At 40.7% G+C, this 20,943-nt stretch overlaps 1 protein-coding gene across 1 annotated transcript in view; it reads right to left on the minus strand.

Annotated features, from left to right (window-relative positions):
• LOC310993724 (glycogen synthase kinase-3 beta-like) overlaps window positions 1-20,943 on the minus strand; it is a 29,059-nt gene that overhangs the window by 1,108 nt on the left and 7,008 nt on the right. The window contains exons 2-10 of the mRNA XM_083982166.1: window positions 14,905-14,990; window positions 13,882-13,983; window positions 12,921-13,004; window positions 12,222-12,332; window positions 10,771-10,901; window positions 9,571-9,775; window positions 8,076-8,171; window positions 3,283-3,469; window positions 1,579-1,656 (exon numbers count right to left, since the gene is read on the minus strand). Coding sequence (XP_083838292.1) covers window positions 1,579-1,656; window positions 3,283-3,469; window positions 8,076-8,171; window positions 9,571-9,775; window positions 10,771-10,901; window positions 12,222-12,332; window positions 12,921-13,004; window positions 13,882-13,983; window positions 14,905-14,990 — 1,080 coding nt within the window. The remainder of the gene's footprint in view (window positions 1-1,578; window positions 1,657-3,282; window positions 3,470-8,075; window positions 8,172-9,570; window positions 9,776-10,770; window positions 10,902-12,221; window positions 12,333-12,920; window positions 13,005-13,881; window positions 13,984-14,904; window positions 14,991-20,943) is intronic.

The raw sequence follows: 20,943 nt of genomic DNA on the forward strand, positions 1-20,943 counted from the left end.
GTTTAATTTGAATCATTGCATTTATTAGTTTGGAACTGTAACTGAAACTGAATGCAAGATTATGAAATTTAATTCACTTTCCAAGTTCCAATTCATGGATCATACCTCCACTGTGCACTTCTAAGAAGCTTTGTCGTCTTCTTTTATTGTTGTTAGGATGAATGTTTTCCACATTGTATTTCTACTGAGATGTCTACTGTGCCTATATCTGGGGGCAGTGTCCTTCTACAACTTAATTTATCTTTAATGTAACTTACTGTTTTATCACCTATGTCTGTTTTTATAGTCCTGTCCTCTCACAAGTGCTTTCCAATGCAGATTTTCTGCAAATGGCAAATAAATGACTGACTCTGTTTATCTGAAACCATATTTGATCCTCACTAAAAATTCAACTCTCTATATAAAGTATTTTCACATTCAGTTCACACAATTCAATTTCAATTTACTGTGACAGACATCCGGATCGTTAAAGGAAGAGCAATCGAGCGCAGATACACAGGACTCTTCTTCGGCCAATTGGCACTCACGTTTTTGAGCACGTAACATAGTGGTAATTTATTTACCTTAAAACTGGCTGGTTGCCACGCGCCATAAAACCATACAGTCTATGGTCCGAACCTCATCCACGGTCGAAGGAACTTCTTCCTCCGTTTTATGGCGGGTGGCAACCAGCTCCATCACATGAGTTCTTAAGTTATGGTGCTTCAGTGTGACCTTTTGACCACCCGATGAATAAAAAAAGTGAATGTTTGAACCTGATGTGATGAAATAACTAAACTGACACAAAGCGTCATGAGAAAATGTAAAAATAGAACAACTAAATATCGAATGATTTCTGGATGGACAGTGAAATATTTACAGATCTGTGACAGAGCGTTAAAGCCACAGTGAGGAAATAAAAGCTTAAATTTCAAGGGCAAACTCGCATTATTGTAATTTTACATGAAAAAACATCACAATATTCTGTTTTATGTTGTTTTTAAGGGGAAATATCAGGAGCTTTAACATGAGGAATGTGGAGCCTCTATATGATTAACTCATGTTTATTCTTTTGGGAGACAGATAGACAGCAGCTGTTTGAAATAAAACCAAAAACAGGATAATTTCTAGGTATATTTCAATTATTTTTTAATACTTTTTACTAATATTCTACTAAATTGCTGTAATACTACAGTTTTTTTTTCCTTGCAATGTTACGACTAATCTCTAAATTTCAGATTCATTTTTCTCTCCCACATGTGGCCCTGATACTGTCTAAATATATATCAAATCTGTTATATAATATGTTAGCATTAGTATATTAGTTTGACAAAAACTTCTATAGCTTTTGTAATTTTTTGTAAAATTAAAACTATTCTGCTCATAACATTTAAAAAATTAACTGAAAATGTTTCTAAACTTTCTTTAAATCACATTTTTACATACATACATAATTAATTCTACAGGAAGAGATTTATTTTATTATTATTATCATTTATTTAAACTTGTGAAGTCGGGATGTATTTTGTGGTTATGTAATGTTAATGTGCAAAACCAGCGACGTCAACACTGACAGTGAAATGATAATGAGTTTCTCACCGTGGGCGGAAGCAGCTGTGTGAGAGCGAGCGTGAGGAGGGATGAGGGTGGAGTTCAGCTGGGGCTGGATGGACAGCTCTGCAGAGCACAGAAGAAAGAGAAGAGGGAGAAGACGGAGGAAGAAGAGAAGTTGATGAGTCACACAACAAAACAAGTGTATTCACTACTCACCAGGAAACACCAGCTGACTGAATTTTAAACACAGATCTGACTTTCTGCTGTTAAAAGGATAATTACCGTTTTTTTTTTTTACAACCTGGACCTTATTTCTATCATAAAATCCGATCATTTCCTCCCCCAGATAACTTTGGTGTCATTACAGGTGGTTGTGATGAAATGAGCTCCAGCCGAGAGGCGCGTATATCCGTATAATGGAGTCTACAGGGCAGCAGAATGCAGCCTCTAAATAACACATTATCTGCAGAGAAACTCCTTCATTTCACCAAGATTTAGTTCTGATAGGCTAGTGCTATTCCCCTCTGAGTCCGGGGTTAGCTGTTATCAACATCCGGGGTCTGTAGGTCGACCTACTGACCTCTGACCTGGATGATGTCATCTCTGAGAGCCGCGCGGCTCATTCTGATAATAATCATTCTGCTTCGGCATTCGGGTCCATTTTTATCTCAACTAGCCGGAGCTTTAGTGAGTCCAGGTTGAGGAGAGGAAGCCTGTGGAAGCTGAACTTCATCCAGCTGCTCATTTTGTTCTGACAAGTCAGAAACACGCAGAAACGAACCGTAGCATTAGCGCTAGCAACAAGCTCAGAGATGACATCATCCAGGTCAGAGGTCAGTAGGTCAACCTACAGACCCCGGATGTTGATAACAGCTAACCCCGGACTCAGAGGGGAATAGCACTAGCCTATCAGAACTAAATATTGGTGAAATGAAGGAGTTTCTCTGCAGATAATGTGTTATTTAGAGGCTGCATTCTGCTGCCCTGTAGACTCCATTATACGGATATACGCGCCTCTCGGCTGCAGCTCATTTCATCACAACCACTTGTAATGACACCAAAGTTATCTGGGGGAGGAAATGATCGGATTTTATGCTAGAAATAAGGTCCAGATTAGGGATGTCACGATTACTTGTTTTCACAATTAATCGTGATATTAAACGCCCAAATGAATTAATCGTAAAGGTTCCTAAATACCGTCACTTTACAAAAAAGATGATGTCGGATCTATATCGGCAGATGTGCGCCAAAATAAAGGTAAATGCACAGATACTGGTCCGTTTAACTAACGTAACATTGAATTGGTAGTAATTTAAATGTTAGCGTGTCATTTTTAATTTTAAAAAAAAGCAAAACAAAACAAAAAACGATTAAAATAAACGCAAACATTTGGTATAGATGACAATTTATGACCTGAATATTTCAAACATTTCCCCCGGGGATTAAGAATTGGTCATATATTAATAGATACTTGAAATATTGTGTGTAAACAATGAGTAATGTAATTATATTTTGACTGTATTTGATTTTACACATTCATAGTGTTGTGAAATTAATTAATGCAGAATAATCGTGATAATTACTCTGACAATAATCGTACCAAGAAAATCTATAATCGTGACATCCCTAGTCCAGATTGTAAAAAAATGGTAATTATCCTTTAAAGCCAACTACAGAGAGAGTCAGAGTGTGTGTGTGTGTGTGTGTGTGTGTGTGTGTGTGTGTGTGTGTGTGTGTGTGTGTGTGTACCTGTGGTGCTGAAGTTGAAGAGCATGGGCAGGTCGCGGCCGCTCGGCAGCCGTGTGTTGGGCTGACGCAGCTCGTCGAAGAAGGCGTGCGAGCAGGCCTCTAGCGGGGAGAAGCGCGAGGCCGGCGTGTACTCCAGCAGCCGGGAGCACAGGGCGATGGCCTCCGGGGGGGTGCGCGGCTTAAACACCTGGGGAGACCGCACACACAAACACACACACAGCTTTATAAACACCTGGGGAGACCGCACACACAAACACACACACAGCTTTATAATCACACAAGTTCAATGTGAACCAGTCAAACTCTGATTAATCGATAAAGGAACACATTTGAAATTTCCAAACTCCACACTTTTTCCAGACCCTAATTTCCAGACTTCTCGGTAAAAAAAAAATCTAATAATTTGTGTTATTTGAGTAAATAGATGTGCATAATCTAAAAAAAAAATCATGCAATTAATCATTTGTTTTCATTATTCTGAATCTGTATGCCATTATGTAACCAAATAATTTCCAGGAGATTGTATCTAGGTAACAATAGCACAGTGGTTCTCAACTGGTGGGTCGGGACCCAAAAGTGGGTCGCGGACCTGTTCTGGATGGGTCGTGGACAGCTGGGCAAAAAAAGTAAATATTTAATGCGCATCTGATGTTGGATATGTCTTTTTTTGAAATATAACTTATTTTGAAAGGCACACGACACTTGCACGCAGTTGTAATGCTCCTCCTCAGTTTCTTATTATTTGCTCCATTTGCTCTGAATGCAAAGATATCAGTTTCTTATTAATGTGGCCTGAATGCAGTGAATCTTGTTTTGTTTTGTGGGTCTTTATTTTTTTGCAATTTGTTTTTTATTCACTTTTGTGAATATGCTCTGAATGCAGAGATGCATTAGAAGTCAAATATATCGTTTTGTTGGTCTCCATTTTGTGCAGTTTGATATTTTTTTATTCACTTCCGTACATGCAGTTGTCATGGTAACTCCTCAGTTTCATTCATGTGCTCTGAAATGCACTTTGCTCAATAAAGAGCAAAATTAGTTTTTAAAGTTTTTTTTAATTTTTTTTAAAAATCTTGGTCATCTTGGTTTGAATTCTATAAAAGTGGGTCCCAGAGTGAGACAAGTTGAGAACCCCTGCAATAGCACATACAAAATAATTAACCCAAATAATTTCAGATAAAACCAAACCTAGATAATAAGTGTTAAGATAAATATATTTCCATACAATAATTTCCATTTTCCATGTATAAAATCAAATTCCATACTTTCCATACTCGTGTAGGAACCCTCAGTGTTGTACAAATAAAATGTGTTTCCTTCACTCAACAGAGACAAATCTGTTTGAGCTGACTATTAACGATCAACTCGACTTCCTGATGTTCATTTACAAGTATTTTATTTTGAAGGAAACCCGTCAGTGTGTGAGGTGAAGTCTAAAAACAGCAGCCGCCTCCTGCAGCTCCTGCAGCACAGAACCATCATCCACTCTCTAGTGTTTTTATTCTGGAGGTGTTTCGGAGGTTAATCGACGTCAACCTGCAGATTTAAATATTCTGTGTAGGCAACAACAACAACAACAACACGTCTACGGCCTCTCTATGTGGTCACATTTACACCAGTTTCTCTTTTTGGGAACAAGATAAAATACTGTAAATTCTCAATTAGAAGCCGAGTCTGTTTCTATTTTCTGCAACTTCCTGTGAATGTAGGAAACCTCTCAAAGCCCACGAGCCTCCGACTGAGCCGTTTCTAAGCTGCTTCGTTCCTGCTACAGGTCTCAACAGGCCTGAGAGTTAAGATGAGATGTGGCCGGACTCACGAGCATTAATTCTCGTCACGTCAAAAAAAAGAAAAGAAAAGAAAAAGTTGCTATTTAAGTTTCTGCGTCTCTTTCCTTCTATTCTTATTGTTTTAACCCTCCTGTCGTCCTTCTGGGTCAAACTGACCCATCTGTTCCCTTCCTCCATCCTTCCTTCCATGCTCCCTTCCTTCTTTCCCTTCGTCCTTACTACTTCCTTGCTCTTTTGATCAGATTGACCTGATCTGTTCCCTATCCCTCCATCTTTCTTTCCTTCCCTTTTCCCTTCCTTCTTTCCCTTCTTCTTCCTTCCTTGAACAAATCTGTTCCCTATCCCTCCATCTTTCTTTCCTTTCCTTCCTTTTTCCCTTCTTCCTTCCTTGAAGAAATCTGTTCCCTATTAGGGATGGAGTGATTTTCGATCGGATCGTCTATCGGCGATCGAAGGGACGATCGTGATTTTTTTTTCAAATGGCGATCTTTAAGGCGATCTTTAATTAATTTACTGCCATGTTAAAGAAATAATCTCTAGAACCTGCGCTCTACTGTGTAGGCTACTTGAAAAATGTTTCGTGGAGCAACATGTCTGCATACTGTACAGCCCTTGGATCTGTGCAACAGAGGAGTGAATATTAAACTACACACCCTGTTGCATGTTTTTTTTTTTCCTTCTCACTTTTTTTCGGAGGTGCATGCCGCGGACGCAGGCTGTGCGGGGTGGGGCGGGTCATTAAAAAAAACTGATGATGAAGTCCAGAGTGTGTTATCAGGGGCGCGCTGATGTTGACGGGAAAGCCGGCAGAGGTTTTAAGGAACCGGTGAGACGGCGGCTGGGAGCATCAGCAGAGCGGGGTTGGTTTCACTGAGAGCAGACCGGGGAGAGAGAGAGGCGGCGGCGGCGGTGGCTGCTGCTGCACGCGCTGCACTGTGACTCTCCCTCTCCTCACGTTTAATAGCGGCGGGGCGGGTTGTGAAAATAGATGCGGTGGTGCGGGGCGGACTTCATGCGGGAGACTTCATGCGGGAGAGCATGCGCGCTTGTCTGTGTGTGACAATAACGGAGAGTGAGCGCTATGCGGAGATGAATGAACTATATAGCAAGTTTTTTTTTTTAAGCTGACGTAATTGCAACCCTCCCCCCCGCGATTGGATCGCCTATCGGCGATCGACAGTGTCCACGATCGAATGATCTGAATATAGGGCCAATTTCCCATCCCTATTCCCTATCCCTCCATCTTTCGTTCCTTTCCTTCCCCTTTCCCTTCTTCCTTCTTCTTCCTTCCTTGAAAAGCCGGTCCCAGAATATAAAATAAAATGTCACAACATTCAGAATCCCAGAGGCTGAAGCCATCGGTCGGTCGGTCGGTCGATCGATGATGAGATCAGCTGATTAACACAAAACTATCTCCAACTTCTCTGATCATCACTCGTCTGTTGGAGCTCTTCACTCTGAATATTTTAAAAAACTGTAATAAAAACCAGCGTCGTTGTTTCACAGCTGTTTGAACAAAACAACAAGACTCCTGCAGACGTCGCCACAGAGACTGCTGCTGCCTGGTGTGTTTTCGTTTGTGCAGAATAAATAAATAATTAGTTGTTGGATAAACTGAAAAGAGGACAGACCTGCAGGAGAACAAGGGGCGCCGGGTTTATCAGGCATCTAACAATCTGTGGAATTCAGTTTAGCCCTACTCTGCAACTCTCTCAGAGTCACTCCTACTCCCTCAGATATTTAAGACCTCGTGATGCGTCCTAAGTGGTTAAAGGGATAGTAGCATTTTTTTAAAGTGGGGTTGTATGATCTACAAATAGCCCCTAAGTACTTTAATTGCAGTAGGAGACTCTCTGCACTCCTCCCGTTAGCAACGCCAGCCCATAATAGCCCTGCCCAGAGATTTACAACATACATTGTTGTGAACGGACCCAAAGAAACGGCCTATTTTCACGGCCTAAAAGAGGTTTTACCTGAAAAAAAAAAACCACAGTTCCATTGTTCACTATAATATAATTTTTTCCAGCCCTTCAAAGTGCAGGAAAAACACTGTTTTTATTTGGACCGAACCAACTCACGTATCCCTCCACCCAGGGTTAGCGCCCGCCGATCAGCAGTTGGTTAGGTCCAAATAAAAACTGTGTTTTTCCTGCACTTTGAAGGGCTGGAAAATATTATATTATAGCGAACAATGGAACTGTGTATTTTTTTTTTCAGGTAAAACGTAACTCTGATGATTTGAAAACCATCATCAATTAATGAATTGGAATGATTAGGAAACGTTTATTCTTGATTTTTGATTCATTTCAAATGCAGGCCTTTATGTTTTGTATTATTTTTTTTAGATTATTGTCAAAATACGATTGAATATACAGTTTATTTAACTTTTCACTGAGATATTTCTAAGATATTTCTTTTCCATCGCTGCCCCCTCCCTCTAGTACTCACTTCCCAAACCCATCCGTATGTGCACACACCTCCCAAACATTCAAGACCATGCTCAAAACTCACCTTTTAAAATTAGTTTTACTGTAATATATAATTAATTTTGCGTGTTTTATACTGTTTTATTGCTGTTTTTAATTGTATTTCACTCTAACTTTGCTCTATTTTATGATTTTTAAAGTGTAAAGTGTCTTTGAGCATTTGAAAAAGTGCTTACAAATAAAATGTATTAATAGTATTATTTTATTTCTGTATTCTTAGAAAAGGAATTCCATTTAGTGATTGGTTATTCCTATACATTTGAAAGTGACGTCATCTAAATTTCCATTTTCCAGCACATAGTACTGTGGAAACTCAGCTCTGAGACTGACACTTCAGATTCAGCCCTACACTTCACTAAAAGTGTGAATAAGTCCCTTGATAATTAACTTGTAAGTGCAGCTTTCAGTGAAAATGTTTTTTAAATTCAAAAGTCGACTCATAGCAGTGTGAGATTTTAGGAGGAGTGTTATAAGAAGCTTGATAAAAATGCCACGAGGTGTGTTTTATTTTATTTACCTTGGTCCATGGATGAGCTTTGATCTGAGGGAACTTGAACTCTGTGTAGTTCGGGTTCATCTCTCGGATTTGCTCCCGTGTCGGCGTTCCCAGCACCTGCAGAGAAAGAAAGAAAACACATCGTAAGGAAAATATGTAAAAGATAAATCTGATTAATCATATTTTCTATCTAAATAATCCAACACTGGCAGCAGCAGCAGCAGCAGAAACCACAACGATAACAGCGTTAACGGATACTATCCAGCTAATAAAAACTGTATAAATGATGACAGGGTTTATACAGGAATCCTGAAGTTAATTTTAATACCCTTTTAAGACTTTTTCAAGACCTTTTCAATATTTTTCAATACCTCACCGCCACTTCAAGCTGTAACCATTTACATCAGTGACACTTTTAACTGAACAGTTTTAGTTTGTGATAAAGACTATAGACCACTATGATACAACAGAATTCAAAATAGGCTGGGATAATAAATCAAAGGCAAAGTTTATTATAAAAAAAAAAAAAAAAACATTGCTCCACTCTCAAAAAACAAAAACAACAATCTTCTTTTCTTCTTTATGTACCAGTTCATCTTTGTTTTTTAATAAAATGAATAAATTCACACACTTTTACAATGTTTTTAGGACTCGAACTCTTGGACAGTTAATTCAGAAAAAAATACCTTCAAAATTTAAGACTTTATAAAGTCAAGAAAAGACTTAAAGGGATAGTAGCTTTTTTTTAAAAAAAGTGGGGTTGTATGATCTACAAATAGCCCCTAAGTACTTTAATTGCAGTAGAAGACTCTCTGCACTCCTCCCGTTAGCAACGCCAGCCCATAATAGCCCTGCCCAGAGATTTACAACATACAGTGTTGTGAACAGACCCAAAGAAACGGCCTATTTTCGCGGCCTAAAAGAGGTTTTACCTTAAAAAAAAATACACAGTTCCATTGTTCGCTATAATATGATTTTTTCCAGCCCCTCAAAGTGCAGGAAAAACACAGTTTTTATTTGGACCTAACCAACTGCTGATCGGCGGGCGCTAACCCTGGGCGGAGGGATACGTGAGTTGGTTAGGTCCAAATAAAAACTGTGTTTTTCCTGCACTTTGAAGGGCTGGAAAAAATTATATTATAGTGAACAATGGAACTGTGTATTATTTTTCAGGTAAAACCTCTTTTAAGCCGCGAAAATAGGCTGTTTCTTTGGGTCTGTATGTTGTAAATCTCTGGGCAGGGCTATTATGGGCTGGCGTTGCTAACGGGAGGAGTGCAGAGAGTCTTCTACTGCAATTAAAGTACTTAGGGGCTATTTGTAGATCATACAACCCCACTTTAAAAAAAATGCTACTATCCCTTTAATACTTTTTATGGGTCTTAATTTTCTCAAAATTGATTTATCACCTTTTAATACTATTCAAGACCCCGCGGATACCCTGGATGATGTAACCGCGGTGACAAAACAGGAACAGATGTGTCCAGATGTGTCCGATCAGCCGTGACACACTCACCTTGATGATCTCCACTAGCTGGTCCACTCCGCTGTCTCCGGGGAAGATGGGCTGGCCCAGCAGCAGCTCGGCCAGGACGCAGCCCGCCGACCAGATGTCGATGTTCGCCGTGTAGTCGGTGGCGCCGAAGATGAGCTCGGGGGCGCGATAGTACCGCGAGCAGATATACGACACGTTGGGTTCACCGCGGACCAGCTGCTTGGCGCTGGAGACACACACACACACACACACACACACACGAGAGATTCATGATTCATTATTACACACGTTACTATTATTATTATTATTATTATTATTATTATTATATCATGTTTAATTCTTTTTCAGGTGGATTAACCCTCCTGTTGTCCTCCTGGGTCAAGGAAAAAAGGAAGAAAGGAAGGAAGGACGAAGGGAAAGATGGGAAGAAAGAAGGAAGGGAAAAAGGAAGAAAAGATAGAAGGAGGGAGGGAAGAGGTTGGGTCAATTGGGTCAAAAGGAAGGAAGAAGTAAGGACGAAGGGAAGGAAGGAAGGAAGGAAGGAAGGAAGGAAAAAAGGATTGTGGAAAGAAGGAAGGAAAGAAAGATGGAGGGAGGGAACAGATTCGTTCAAGGAAGGAAGAAGAGGGAAGGAAGGAAAGGAAGGAAGGAAGGAAGGAAGGAAGGAAGGAAGGAAGGAAGGAAGGAAGGAAGGTAAAAAGGGAAAAAGGATTGTGGAAAGAAGGAAGGAAAGAAAGATGGAGGGAGGGAACAGATTCGTTCAAGGAAGGAAGGAAGGGAAAGAAGGGAGGAAAGAGGGAAAAGGGATTGTGGAAAGAAGGAAAGAAAGATGGAGGGAGGGAACAGATTCGTTCAAGGAAGGGAAAGAAGGGAGGAAAGAAGGGAGGAAAGAGGGAAAAGGGATTGTGGAAAGAAGGAAAGGAAATAGGAAGGAAAGAAGGATGGAGGGAGGGAACAGATTTGTTCAAGGAAGGAAGAAGAGGGAAGGAAGGAAGGAAGGAAGGAAGGATTGTGGAAAGAAGGAAAGGAAAAAGGAAGGAAAGAAGGATGGAGGGAGGGAACAGATTCATTCAAGGAAGGAAGGAAGAAGGGAAAGAAGGGAGGAAAGAAGGAAGGGAGAGAGGAAGGAAGGAAGGGAGAGAGGAAGGAAAGAAGGAAAGATGGAGGAAGGGAACAGAAGGACGACAGGAGGATTAAAGTGAAAGTCCGAGTGGAACTGACCTGCCGAAGTCACAGAGTTTGAGGATGGCCGTTTCTGGGTCGACCAGCAGGTTCTGGGGTTTGATGTCTCGGTGACAAACTCCCTGGGAATGGATGTACGCCAGACTACGAAACAACTGGTACATGTAGACCTGAGGACAACAACACAACAACACAACAACACAACAACAACAACACAGGATCAGCTCAGCACAGAGTAAAAGACACAAAACATCAACATTAAAGTATTGATCCTAACTTTTATTCCATTGTATTTTATTCTCTTGATTTTCTTGATCTTATTACTTTGATGTTTGTTATATTAAAGCAGAAGTAAGCGATCCGGTGGTTTTGGCTAATGCTGCGTTCCAGGCAGGCTTTTGAAACCGTAAATTACAGCTTCAAGTCACGACTTACGACTTTGTAGCGTTCCAGGCAACCCACTCGTGTTTCTCCGACCTGTTTTACCTGTGAAAGTCACTATAACGGCCACTCGTAACTTCTGACTGGTGAACTCGTACCAGATCGAACTGGTACGACTTCACAGGTCGGAAAAACACCAGTTACGAGTTGCCTTGAACGCACCATAATGTCTTGTCAGCCGATGGAGTTAGCAGCCCCCGCCCTCGTCATGGATCTATTGGTCCTCGTCCCTGCACACACAGCCCTTCATGTCTCTCTCCTCATTGGATAAAACTTGTAGGATACGACAAAAGTTTTCTCCTGGGCTCAGAGCAGAGCAGAGTGACTGACAGACCCGTGTTTCGGTCCAAACACTCTATGTAAGTGATTGCTGTCGGAAGATATAACTATTTAAGACTTATATTAACACAAACATTCTGCTTACTTCTGCTTTAATTTACTATTTGTTTTCTTTTTTACCTACCTCTTTTTTTTATTTTATAATCTGCTATTATGATTACTGTTGTTATTGTCTTTTCTTCATTTAATTATATTTATAAATGTGTGACAGCATCAGGTAATATGTTTTTTTTCTTCGTCTTGAATTTGAATCACGTATGTAAAGCATGTTGGTCAACATCTGTCTTTAAATGTGTTAGTTGCCTTCTTTTAAGCTCTATAAATGAGTGTGTGTAGTTGCATGACTTGTGCTACATTTCATTTGTATGAAAAGTGCTCTATAAATAAAGTCTGATTGATTGATTGATAGAAATAAAGATGACTTGACTATATTCATGTATATGTTCTAATACAGTATATGCTAGAAATTTGATATGAAATATGATTGCATATTATTCACAAGACAGATTTCAACATAATTTGTGTAGAAAGAATAAGAGTTTTAATGACTGCTGTAATATTTTACCTTACCTATTTTACCTTTACCTTATTTATTCATAGTATATGTGATATATATTCATCATTTATTCTATGCAAAGTAAACTAGATACTAAACTTGCAACGTGTAAATGATTCAGTATAAAAAAGCAAAGTGACCTGGTGAGACTCACCTTGACGTATATTATGGGAATGATGCTCTTGGCCTTGTTAAAATGCCTGGCAACCCTGTAGACCGTCTCAGGGACAAAGTCCAGCACCAGGTTGAGGTACACTTCATCTTTCTGGACAAACAGCAGCAAAACAGACAGAGAGAGAGAGAGATGAAGGGATGGAGGGAGGATAGGAAGAGGATAAAGATAAATACACACCGTACATATGCATTTCCTTATACTATAATATGAGAAACTTTTAATATGTAAATGTGACTTCTTAATGAGTCAGAACAACCAGCTGCTATGACGGCTCAAATAAAAACAGGAACAAATAATACACATATTAATAATATAATGATATTGTTTCCAGTAATTTTACTTCTGCTACATCTAAGTCACTGTTTCTGTATTTGTCAGTGAAAGAAACAGAAACTGCTTCCTTTTTTCTTTTTCTTTTTTAGGTTCAGGGGAATTTCTCCACATGTTGCATTTGAGTAATCTCTGATCTTTAATGTGCCTCATGTGCAACGCAGCATTTCCTCTGTGTGTACAGTCTCCTCCTGAAACCAGCCTGTGACTCAGCAGAAGTTTGTCTGATCAGACAGATCAACAGTTTGATTTTCTCTTCTGTTCTGCGACGGTGTGTTTCTAATTTAATTTATTCAAATCTCTGTTTGATGATGATTAAAAAAAACAAAAAACAACGAGCTGAAGCACCTTCTCGCCGCTGGAGTAGAAGAAGTAGCGTAGTCGGACGATGTTGCAGTGGTCCAGCTTCCTCATGATCTGTAGTTCTCGATTCTGACAAAACACACGAGAGGAAGAGGCGGGAAAACAGGAAACCAGGTGAACAAAGTGAACAAACTCTGAGCAACGACGTCAATTCTCACAGAATAAAGAAGTCCAGACATCCAGAAAAGCATTACCTGGATGCTGGTATCTGGAAAAAAAACAGACAACCCTTAAAGGACAATTCCAAGCAAATTCAACTGGGGGCTGTATGTTCGTATCATTTTAGGTCTCAAAGAAGGAATCTGAAGATGTTCAGTTTAATGTCTCCTGTTTTGCGGTAGTTGTGTCTGTCCCCGCGTCGCCACGGCAGCGATGAATGGGAGCGGATGCAAGTTCTGCTGCTTAGGCTGTTTCCATCCCTCAAAGCCACAGACAGCGTCAGATGGAGACTCAAACATGCACCCAGAAGTTTATTTACTTCTCGTGTTTGAGTCGCCACCTGACGCTGTCTGTGGAAAAAAATGTACACTTGAAGCAAGTCAAGGGTTGGTATTCCTGTGTTTATGACACAAACGGGAGCTTCCCACTGCACCTGAACACACCGAGCGTCAACTTGGGTCTCGACTCCGCCAGACTTTGAATTAGATCGACTTTTACAAACATGTCATGTTGAAGTAAATAAACTTCTCGGTGCATGTTTGAGTCTCCATCTGACGCTGTCTGTGGCTTTGAGGGATGGAAACAGCCTAAGCAGCAGAACTTACATCCGCTCCCATTCATCGCTGCCGTGGCGACGCGGGGACAGACACAACTACCGCAAAACAGGAGCAATTAAACTGAAAATCTTCAGATTCCTTCTTTGAGACCTAAAATGTTAGGAACATACAGCTCTGAGTTGAATTCGCCTGGAATTGTCCTTTAAACGCAGCGTTTGGTTCCCACGTACCTTGAACCTCTTGTCCTGCAGAACCTTCTTGATGGCGACCATCTCCTGGCTGTCGATGAGTCGGGCCTGGTACACGACGCCGAACGAGCCGTTACCGATCACCTGCAGAGGGAGAGGTGACATCATCATCATGAGGTCACACAACTTGTTGGTTTGAAGTAGCTCAACAAAAAATGGTGACGCTGGTTAAAAGCTGTGTTCACAAGCAACATTTAGACCACTTGATGAATACTAGTTGTTTTTTAATTTGAATTTAGAGACAAATATTACAGCTGTGAATAAGAAATCAGTTTTCTTTTTTAAATCAACACATGCAAAAAAACATAAAAGAGAACAATTTGAATACAGAACGTTTATAAAATAACCATAAACGCTTTCTAAATTTTAATTTCAAGGAAATTTTTCAAAGTTTCAGAAAAAGTGTTCAGACTAAAAGTCAGTCATTTGAACGCACCACACTGAACACAGGGAAACTGTGGTTTATATTTAACACTATTTAATCTGACATTTTATGGAGAAAATTAATGAAAGTCAAATAACTAACATTTCTGGTGTTGATTTACTGAGCGAGTCATTAAAAAATAAAAATAAATCAGTGCATGTGTTTGGATTCAGTGTAATAAACTGTGAAATTATAACGAGAACAGTATTAGACCAACGACACTCTGCAGAGTTTTTATAGAACTCCTTGATAACCTTCATATACGTTAGGCAACGTGTTTCTGATCAGACGCTGTAATAAGACTTAGAAAAGTGTGATAATAATAATGTGAAGTGTTATTGTTGTAAATGTTAATGTTAAATAATGTGAGAAGAGGAAACCAGGAGAACCTGTCGGATAATTACACCCTCCACTCGTCCTATGGAGTTTCAACAGCGTGTAACCGACACTGTTACATCACGTTTTACGGGCGGCCATGACGGTTATAAACCTCAGCCTCCCCCTCGGCCTCAGCCAATCAGCAGCAGCCATGCAGAGTCAGGTGATGATGATGATGATGATGATGAAGGTCACAGCCTCACCTTGATGTCAGTGTAGGAGACTTCCTGTGGGCGGTCCGGCCCCTGACCCGGCGTGGCCACCACCGTTGTCACCTTCCCGCTGTCTCCTAGGAAACGAGCAGGAACAGGGGTTAAAATAAAATGGTGAAGGGATCAAAGAAACACTTTTGTTTGTGTGTTATATTATTAACAGGCATTTCTGTTAAATTGCTTTATTATTATTATAGAAGTTAAGGATGTCGCGATTACAGATTTTCTTGGTACGATTATTGTCAGAGAAATAATCACGGTGTTACATTTATCACGATTATTATGCATTGATTAATTTCACAACACTATTAATGTGTAAATTCAAATATAGTTAAAATATACATTACTAATTATAAAATATTTTAAATATCTATTAAAATATGACCAATTATTAATCCGCCAGTGGAAGTGTCATCGATACCAAATGTTTAAGTTAATTTAATCTTTTTTTTTAAATTACAAATGACACTCTAACATTTAAATTCCTACCAATTCAATGCTACGTTAGGTAAATGGTCCAGTATCTGTGCATTTACCTTTACTTTGGCGCACATCTGCCAACACGGTTCATACATGATCTTTTGACGGTGTTTAGGAATCTTTGTGATCAATTAATTGTGGCGTTTAATACCGCGATTAATTGTGAAAACAAGTAATTGTGACATCCCTAATAGAAGTTATTATAAGGAGGATTAAAAATGGCCGTGGTCTCTGTGGTCACTTCCTGCACGAGCTCAAGATATGAAACGGATTCACAACTTCGCTGAAAAACAAAACGCCGGCGTGACACTGGAGTAGCGGACGCTCGGCCTCCACATCTGGGCCGACGCCGGTTCCGCCGGTCGTTTGGATATTTAGGTTAATGACAGTCGGGTGTGTGAGCACTGAGCAGCGGATGTCAACTCTTCACAGAAGTCTCAGAGGAGGAGAAGAGTTCACATTCAAGACTCTGAGCCTAATTAAACCGGGAGTGAACCCAAAAATAGGCCAGCCGCCTTCCTTTGTCCTGATAAAACTGTTTTAAGTGGCGACGGCTCTAAAAAATGTGAGGATTATTACTGTTTTATTTCACAGCACAAAAAACAACTATCATAGTGATTAAAAAAAAAGCTTTTGGAAAATCTCTAATCCAACTCTGTGTGAAAGACACCATTTGTATCCGTGTATAGGTTGTAAATAAGTCAGAGCCTGATCAATAGGAGGTTTTTGGGGCTGTAAAAACCTCTGATACCGAACTGTAATAACAAAAATAGTGGCAAATATGTATTTGAAGTCAAACACCAAGGGATGCACAATAACTATCGGCCAATAATTACTGGCAAAACACACCTGTAAGTCAGATAATTAAATTTTTTTGCCGTTTACTGGAGCTAATTATATAATCAGCCAACATTGCCTTGATTTATACAGTGCTATAATGTTAAATTCATCTGTACTCACTACAAATGAACCTTTCTTAACCTCAGGTGTGTATATAATTAACTATTAAAAATGTTACTGTTTCGTGCATCCCTATATTTAACTAATAATAAATAACTTGCAGGAAACTCTCGGAAAATGTTGACAAAATGAATAAAAATCAGTAGAAACAGGTGAAAATCCTGTAGAAATAAGATCAAACCTGCAAAAACTGAATGAACGAACACGACACTAACATTTATTTTTCTCTCTCAGATGGTCTGGAGTTCACCTGCACAGAAACGGTTCTAATCAAGAAGAGGATTCAATCTTAACAGAAGAACCAACTAAATATCCCATAAAAGTACGAAACAGCCTCAGTCTGTTTGTTCCAGTGTTGGTTTCTGCTCCAGTCTCGTGTTGTGTTGTTTTCAGACAGTCTCTATTGCTCATGTTCACTGTTCCACTCGTCTTGACTCAGCATCTTTACACCACAATGAAAAATAGGAAACTTTATCTGTTGTTACAGTAAATTTAACCTGCCTCCTCCTCTTCTTCTTCCTCCTCCTCCTCCTCCTCCTCCTCCTCCTCCTCCTCCTCCTCCTCTGTTTCTATTATTTCTGCTCTTGGTTAAATAGAGGAACTACAGAATATAAAAAAAAATCCAGATTCAGAGTTCAGCTATTCAGAGACGTGAAACCCTGAGTCATATCAGGATGCGAATCGTCAAAGTGGAAGAATAAGGAGGAAGAAGTTCGAAGTTTTTCTGCCACTTCATAAATCAAACGTCACGATCAGTGCAACAGAGAAGAGGTGGTGAAGCTGTGGATGAATCTGGGACCAGATGGAAATGTAATTTTGGCAAATTGGCCCATCGCCATAATCCCTATAGTCATAGCAGTAGGTCCGTTACCTTTAATTGTCGGTGCAAGCTGTTTTTAGAACGGCGGAGCAGAGCCGTGAGCTGCTCAGAGCTACGCTACGGAGGCTCATTATGGGATTTCTTGGTTTCCCTCATCAAACTCATCAAATACACAATCCAACAACTACACAACGCTCTGGTGGACAAGTTGTGAGCTGCACATTCACCACGCTATGAGATAATAACACAACGTTACCAGACAGAGTTGTTTTAGAGGGAAATGCAGAGACTGTTGATGAAAAACTGTCCCTGAAGGCAACGTGCATCAGCTGGTTTTGCATGAATTTCCCTCTAAAACAACTCTGTGTGGTAACGTTGTGTTATTATCTCATAGCGTGGTGAATGTGCAGCTCACAACTTGTCCACCAGAGTGTTGTGGAGTTGTTGGATTGTGTATTTGATGAGTTTGATGAGGGAAACCAAGAAATCCCATAATGAGCCTCCGTAGCGTAGCTCTGAGCAGCTCACGGCTCTGCTCCTCCGTTCTAAAAACAGCTTGCACCGACAATTAAAGGTAACAAACCTACTGCTATGACTATAGGGATTATGGCGATGGGTCAATTTGCGGAAATGTTGAACTATCCCTTTAAATAATGAAGCAGCAGCAGCAGCAGCTCTGAGTCCAGTTGTCATCGTGCTGTATCACTGTCAGCTCGACCTTGTCCACATACTTAATTCTTTGTTTACCAAACAACACAATGCACTTATTGATACGTGCCCCCTCTCCTACAGCCAGGACTGCATGTCCTGCTTGGAGCGCGCGCGCGCACACACACACACACACACACACACACACACAGTCACACACACACACACACACACACATACTAAACTGTCCTCAGCCACTAAAGTGTGCTGGTCATCCAATAGGCACGCTGGCGATATCTGTTACAGCTGAGACTGTAAACCCTGCAGAGTGACCGGGTCACTGAGTTCCCCAACTCAGTGACTGGGTTCATCCTCTAAACAGGGACACACACACACACACACTTTAACACACACACACTTTAACACACTAATGGCGCATTTCCACTAGCACGGTTCGGCTCGGTACGGCACGGCTCGGCGCGCTATTGCGTGTTTCCACTAGCACGCAGTACCTGCAACCGGGTACATTTTTGGTATCACCTCAGCCCTGGTTCCAAGCGAGCCGAAGCGTTACTAAAACGTGACGTCAGCCGACTGCCTTCCACTGATTGGCCGATGAGTGTCGTCACTGGAAGCGACGACCGACAACAGAAATGTTCCTGCTGAAGCCTGTTATTACCTAATACATCCATGGTTATTACCAGAGAATTTCTAATATTGAGACTGGCTCTGTTATTACGTGACTTTATTAAGTTTTAATATTTTTTCATGCGAGAAAGTAACTGTTTAGATCCCCATGTGCGGTTAGTTTATCCAAACGACGGCTGTTTAGAAGTTTGCCCCGATGTTTTTCGGAGAAGTGAAGCTCCAGGTCCGAGCAGCGACCGCAACATCACAGAGGCAGCAGCCCGGCTCCTGACGTGCTCCGCCGGCCAGCCTACCACCGTCACCCCGAGGAGAAAACGACCGCTAATTAACTTACCCGATGGCTTTTAGAGGTTTACCACCGGCTGGTTAAACTCTTAAATGTTGCTCAGTCTCATTGATGAAATCTAACAATTGTGGCTGTAGCAGAAGTTTGTTTGTGGTTAGACCGAAGAGCAGCACTGCCTTGGGGTCTGTACGCACAGAAAACACCACATTTACATCAATAAATAAATGTTTTACAATGAACCAGGCCGATCTCAGAGCTGGTAGACTCTCCGGTAAGGCATATTGAACGGTTAAATGCAGTTAACGGGACGAGAGCAGTCAAAACGGCGGTTTAAAGCTAGCTACAGCGAGGGTAGGTTCACTTCCTGTTTACAAAGTAAAAGCACCAATTCTATCGCAATGGCTTTCCTTATGATAAAAGGCAACGGGTATTTTATTTTGTGAAAATAACCGGAAGTGCGTTGCTCACTACGGCTAGCTTTAGTAACGCCGACTTCGTTGAAACAAAATTGTAAACAGCTGGTATTCTGTCAGATTTTCAACACGTTGGGGATCTAAACGACTACTTTCTCGCCTGAAAATGTTTCAAATGTTGCTAAAGTTATATATTTACAGAGTTTAGAGCGTTGCTCGGCGACGTGTAAATGACGTCACGGCGGTACTAGTGGAACTCAGTTGTAATGGAAACACAACCAAACCGAGTCGAGCCGTGCCGAGCCGTACCGAGCCGAGCCGTGCTAGTGGAAATGCGCCATAACACACACACAGGGTTCCCACTCTTTTCTTGAAATCGCTTTCCGGGACTTTTTCAGCTGCTACAGTCTGACGGACATTCGTTTTTACGCCATACGCTGTCCCATTCATGCTTTGGAGAAGTGTCATTTTCGACAATAGTACCTTATATTTTGTAAATTTAATCAGTTTGTTTCTATGTTTATTCCTCTCTCTCATTCTCTCTCCCAGCAATCTGATTGAAAAATGTGCAGTCTATGGCTCTAATTTATGAAATAATCTCTTAAAGGTTCATTGTGTAGGAATTCCTCCCATCTAGCGTTGCGGTTGTAGATCTCAATCTCAAGCAACTCAATGGTATTTTTCATGTTGCATTCACGCGAAATTGGGCAGACGGCAGACGGACAACGGCATAAACAAGCCTCTATGTATGGCAGCCAGCACCAAGCTTACTTGCTCCATGTAGATATGAATGATATGAACGGCTCATTCAGAGCTGAAAGGAACACTTCACTTTGTTGATGGGGGGGGATTACTGGTTAATGAAAAACGGACTTTTGAACCAAATAATCGATTTTCGTAAATAGATAACAGGAAAAGTTACACAATGTAAAAAATTTAAAAATGTGCAGTCTATGGCTCTAACTTATGAAATAACCTCTTAAATGCTTAGAAATTATGACAAATTTATCATAGAACAGCAGAAACGTGTTTTTTTTTGGAAACAAAATCCTTAGAAGGATCTGAAAACGTCAAATAGAGCTCTGGTAGCTGTGATAAATCATTTTCCAGGACAACTCAAGCTTTTCCAGGACATTTGACTGTTTTTTTCCCTCATTTTCCATGTGTTTTCCATGGTTTTCCAGATTTTCCAGGACGCGTGGGAACCCTGACACACTAACACACAGCCACATGGCAGTTGGTGTAAAGTGTTCAAGTGTTTATGCCACCGGTTGGTTGTCGACGTCGCTCTTTTTCCTGCTTCTGCCGTTCACTTTCTACAGGATGAAAAACAACTTCCTTCCATCCAGCGAGCGGCCTCAGCGCTCCAGACGCTGCCGGACGTCGACGCTCGTTCGCTCATCCATCATCACCGTGGAGACGACGACGAGGCCTCGCTCCTCGCTCCGACGGCTCTGATTTATCGTCACTTCATTGTGTCTGAACTCTTGTGTGTTTTCGTTATCAGCGCTGCGGCGTCTCAACTGTGCTTCCTGTCATTCACCCGAGGAAACTCACATGATCTCCTGCTGTAGGAAATAATACATCCCTCAACCTCTGTCACATCCAGGTCTATTTATTTGGTGTCATTAAACTCAAGCACGAGGGAGTTACTGTATATCTATATTTTGAGATAAGGAGAACAAAAAAAAAAAAAAAAAAAAAAAAAAAGGTTGATTATTCAGACTAAGCAGCAGATTTTTATGTTAATTCTTCCACACACACTGTGCTTAAAT

This window comes from Trachurus trachurus (assembly GCF_905171665.1).
Source record: "Trachurus trachurus genome assembly, chromosome: 11".
NCBI lineage: Eukaryota > Metazoa > Chordata > Actinopteri > Carangiformes > Carangidae > Trachurus > Trachurus trachurus.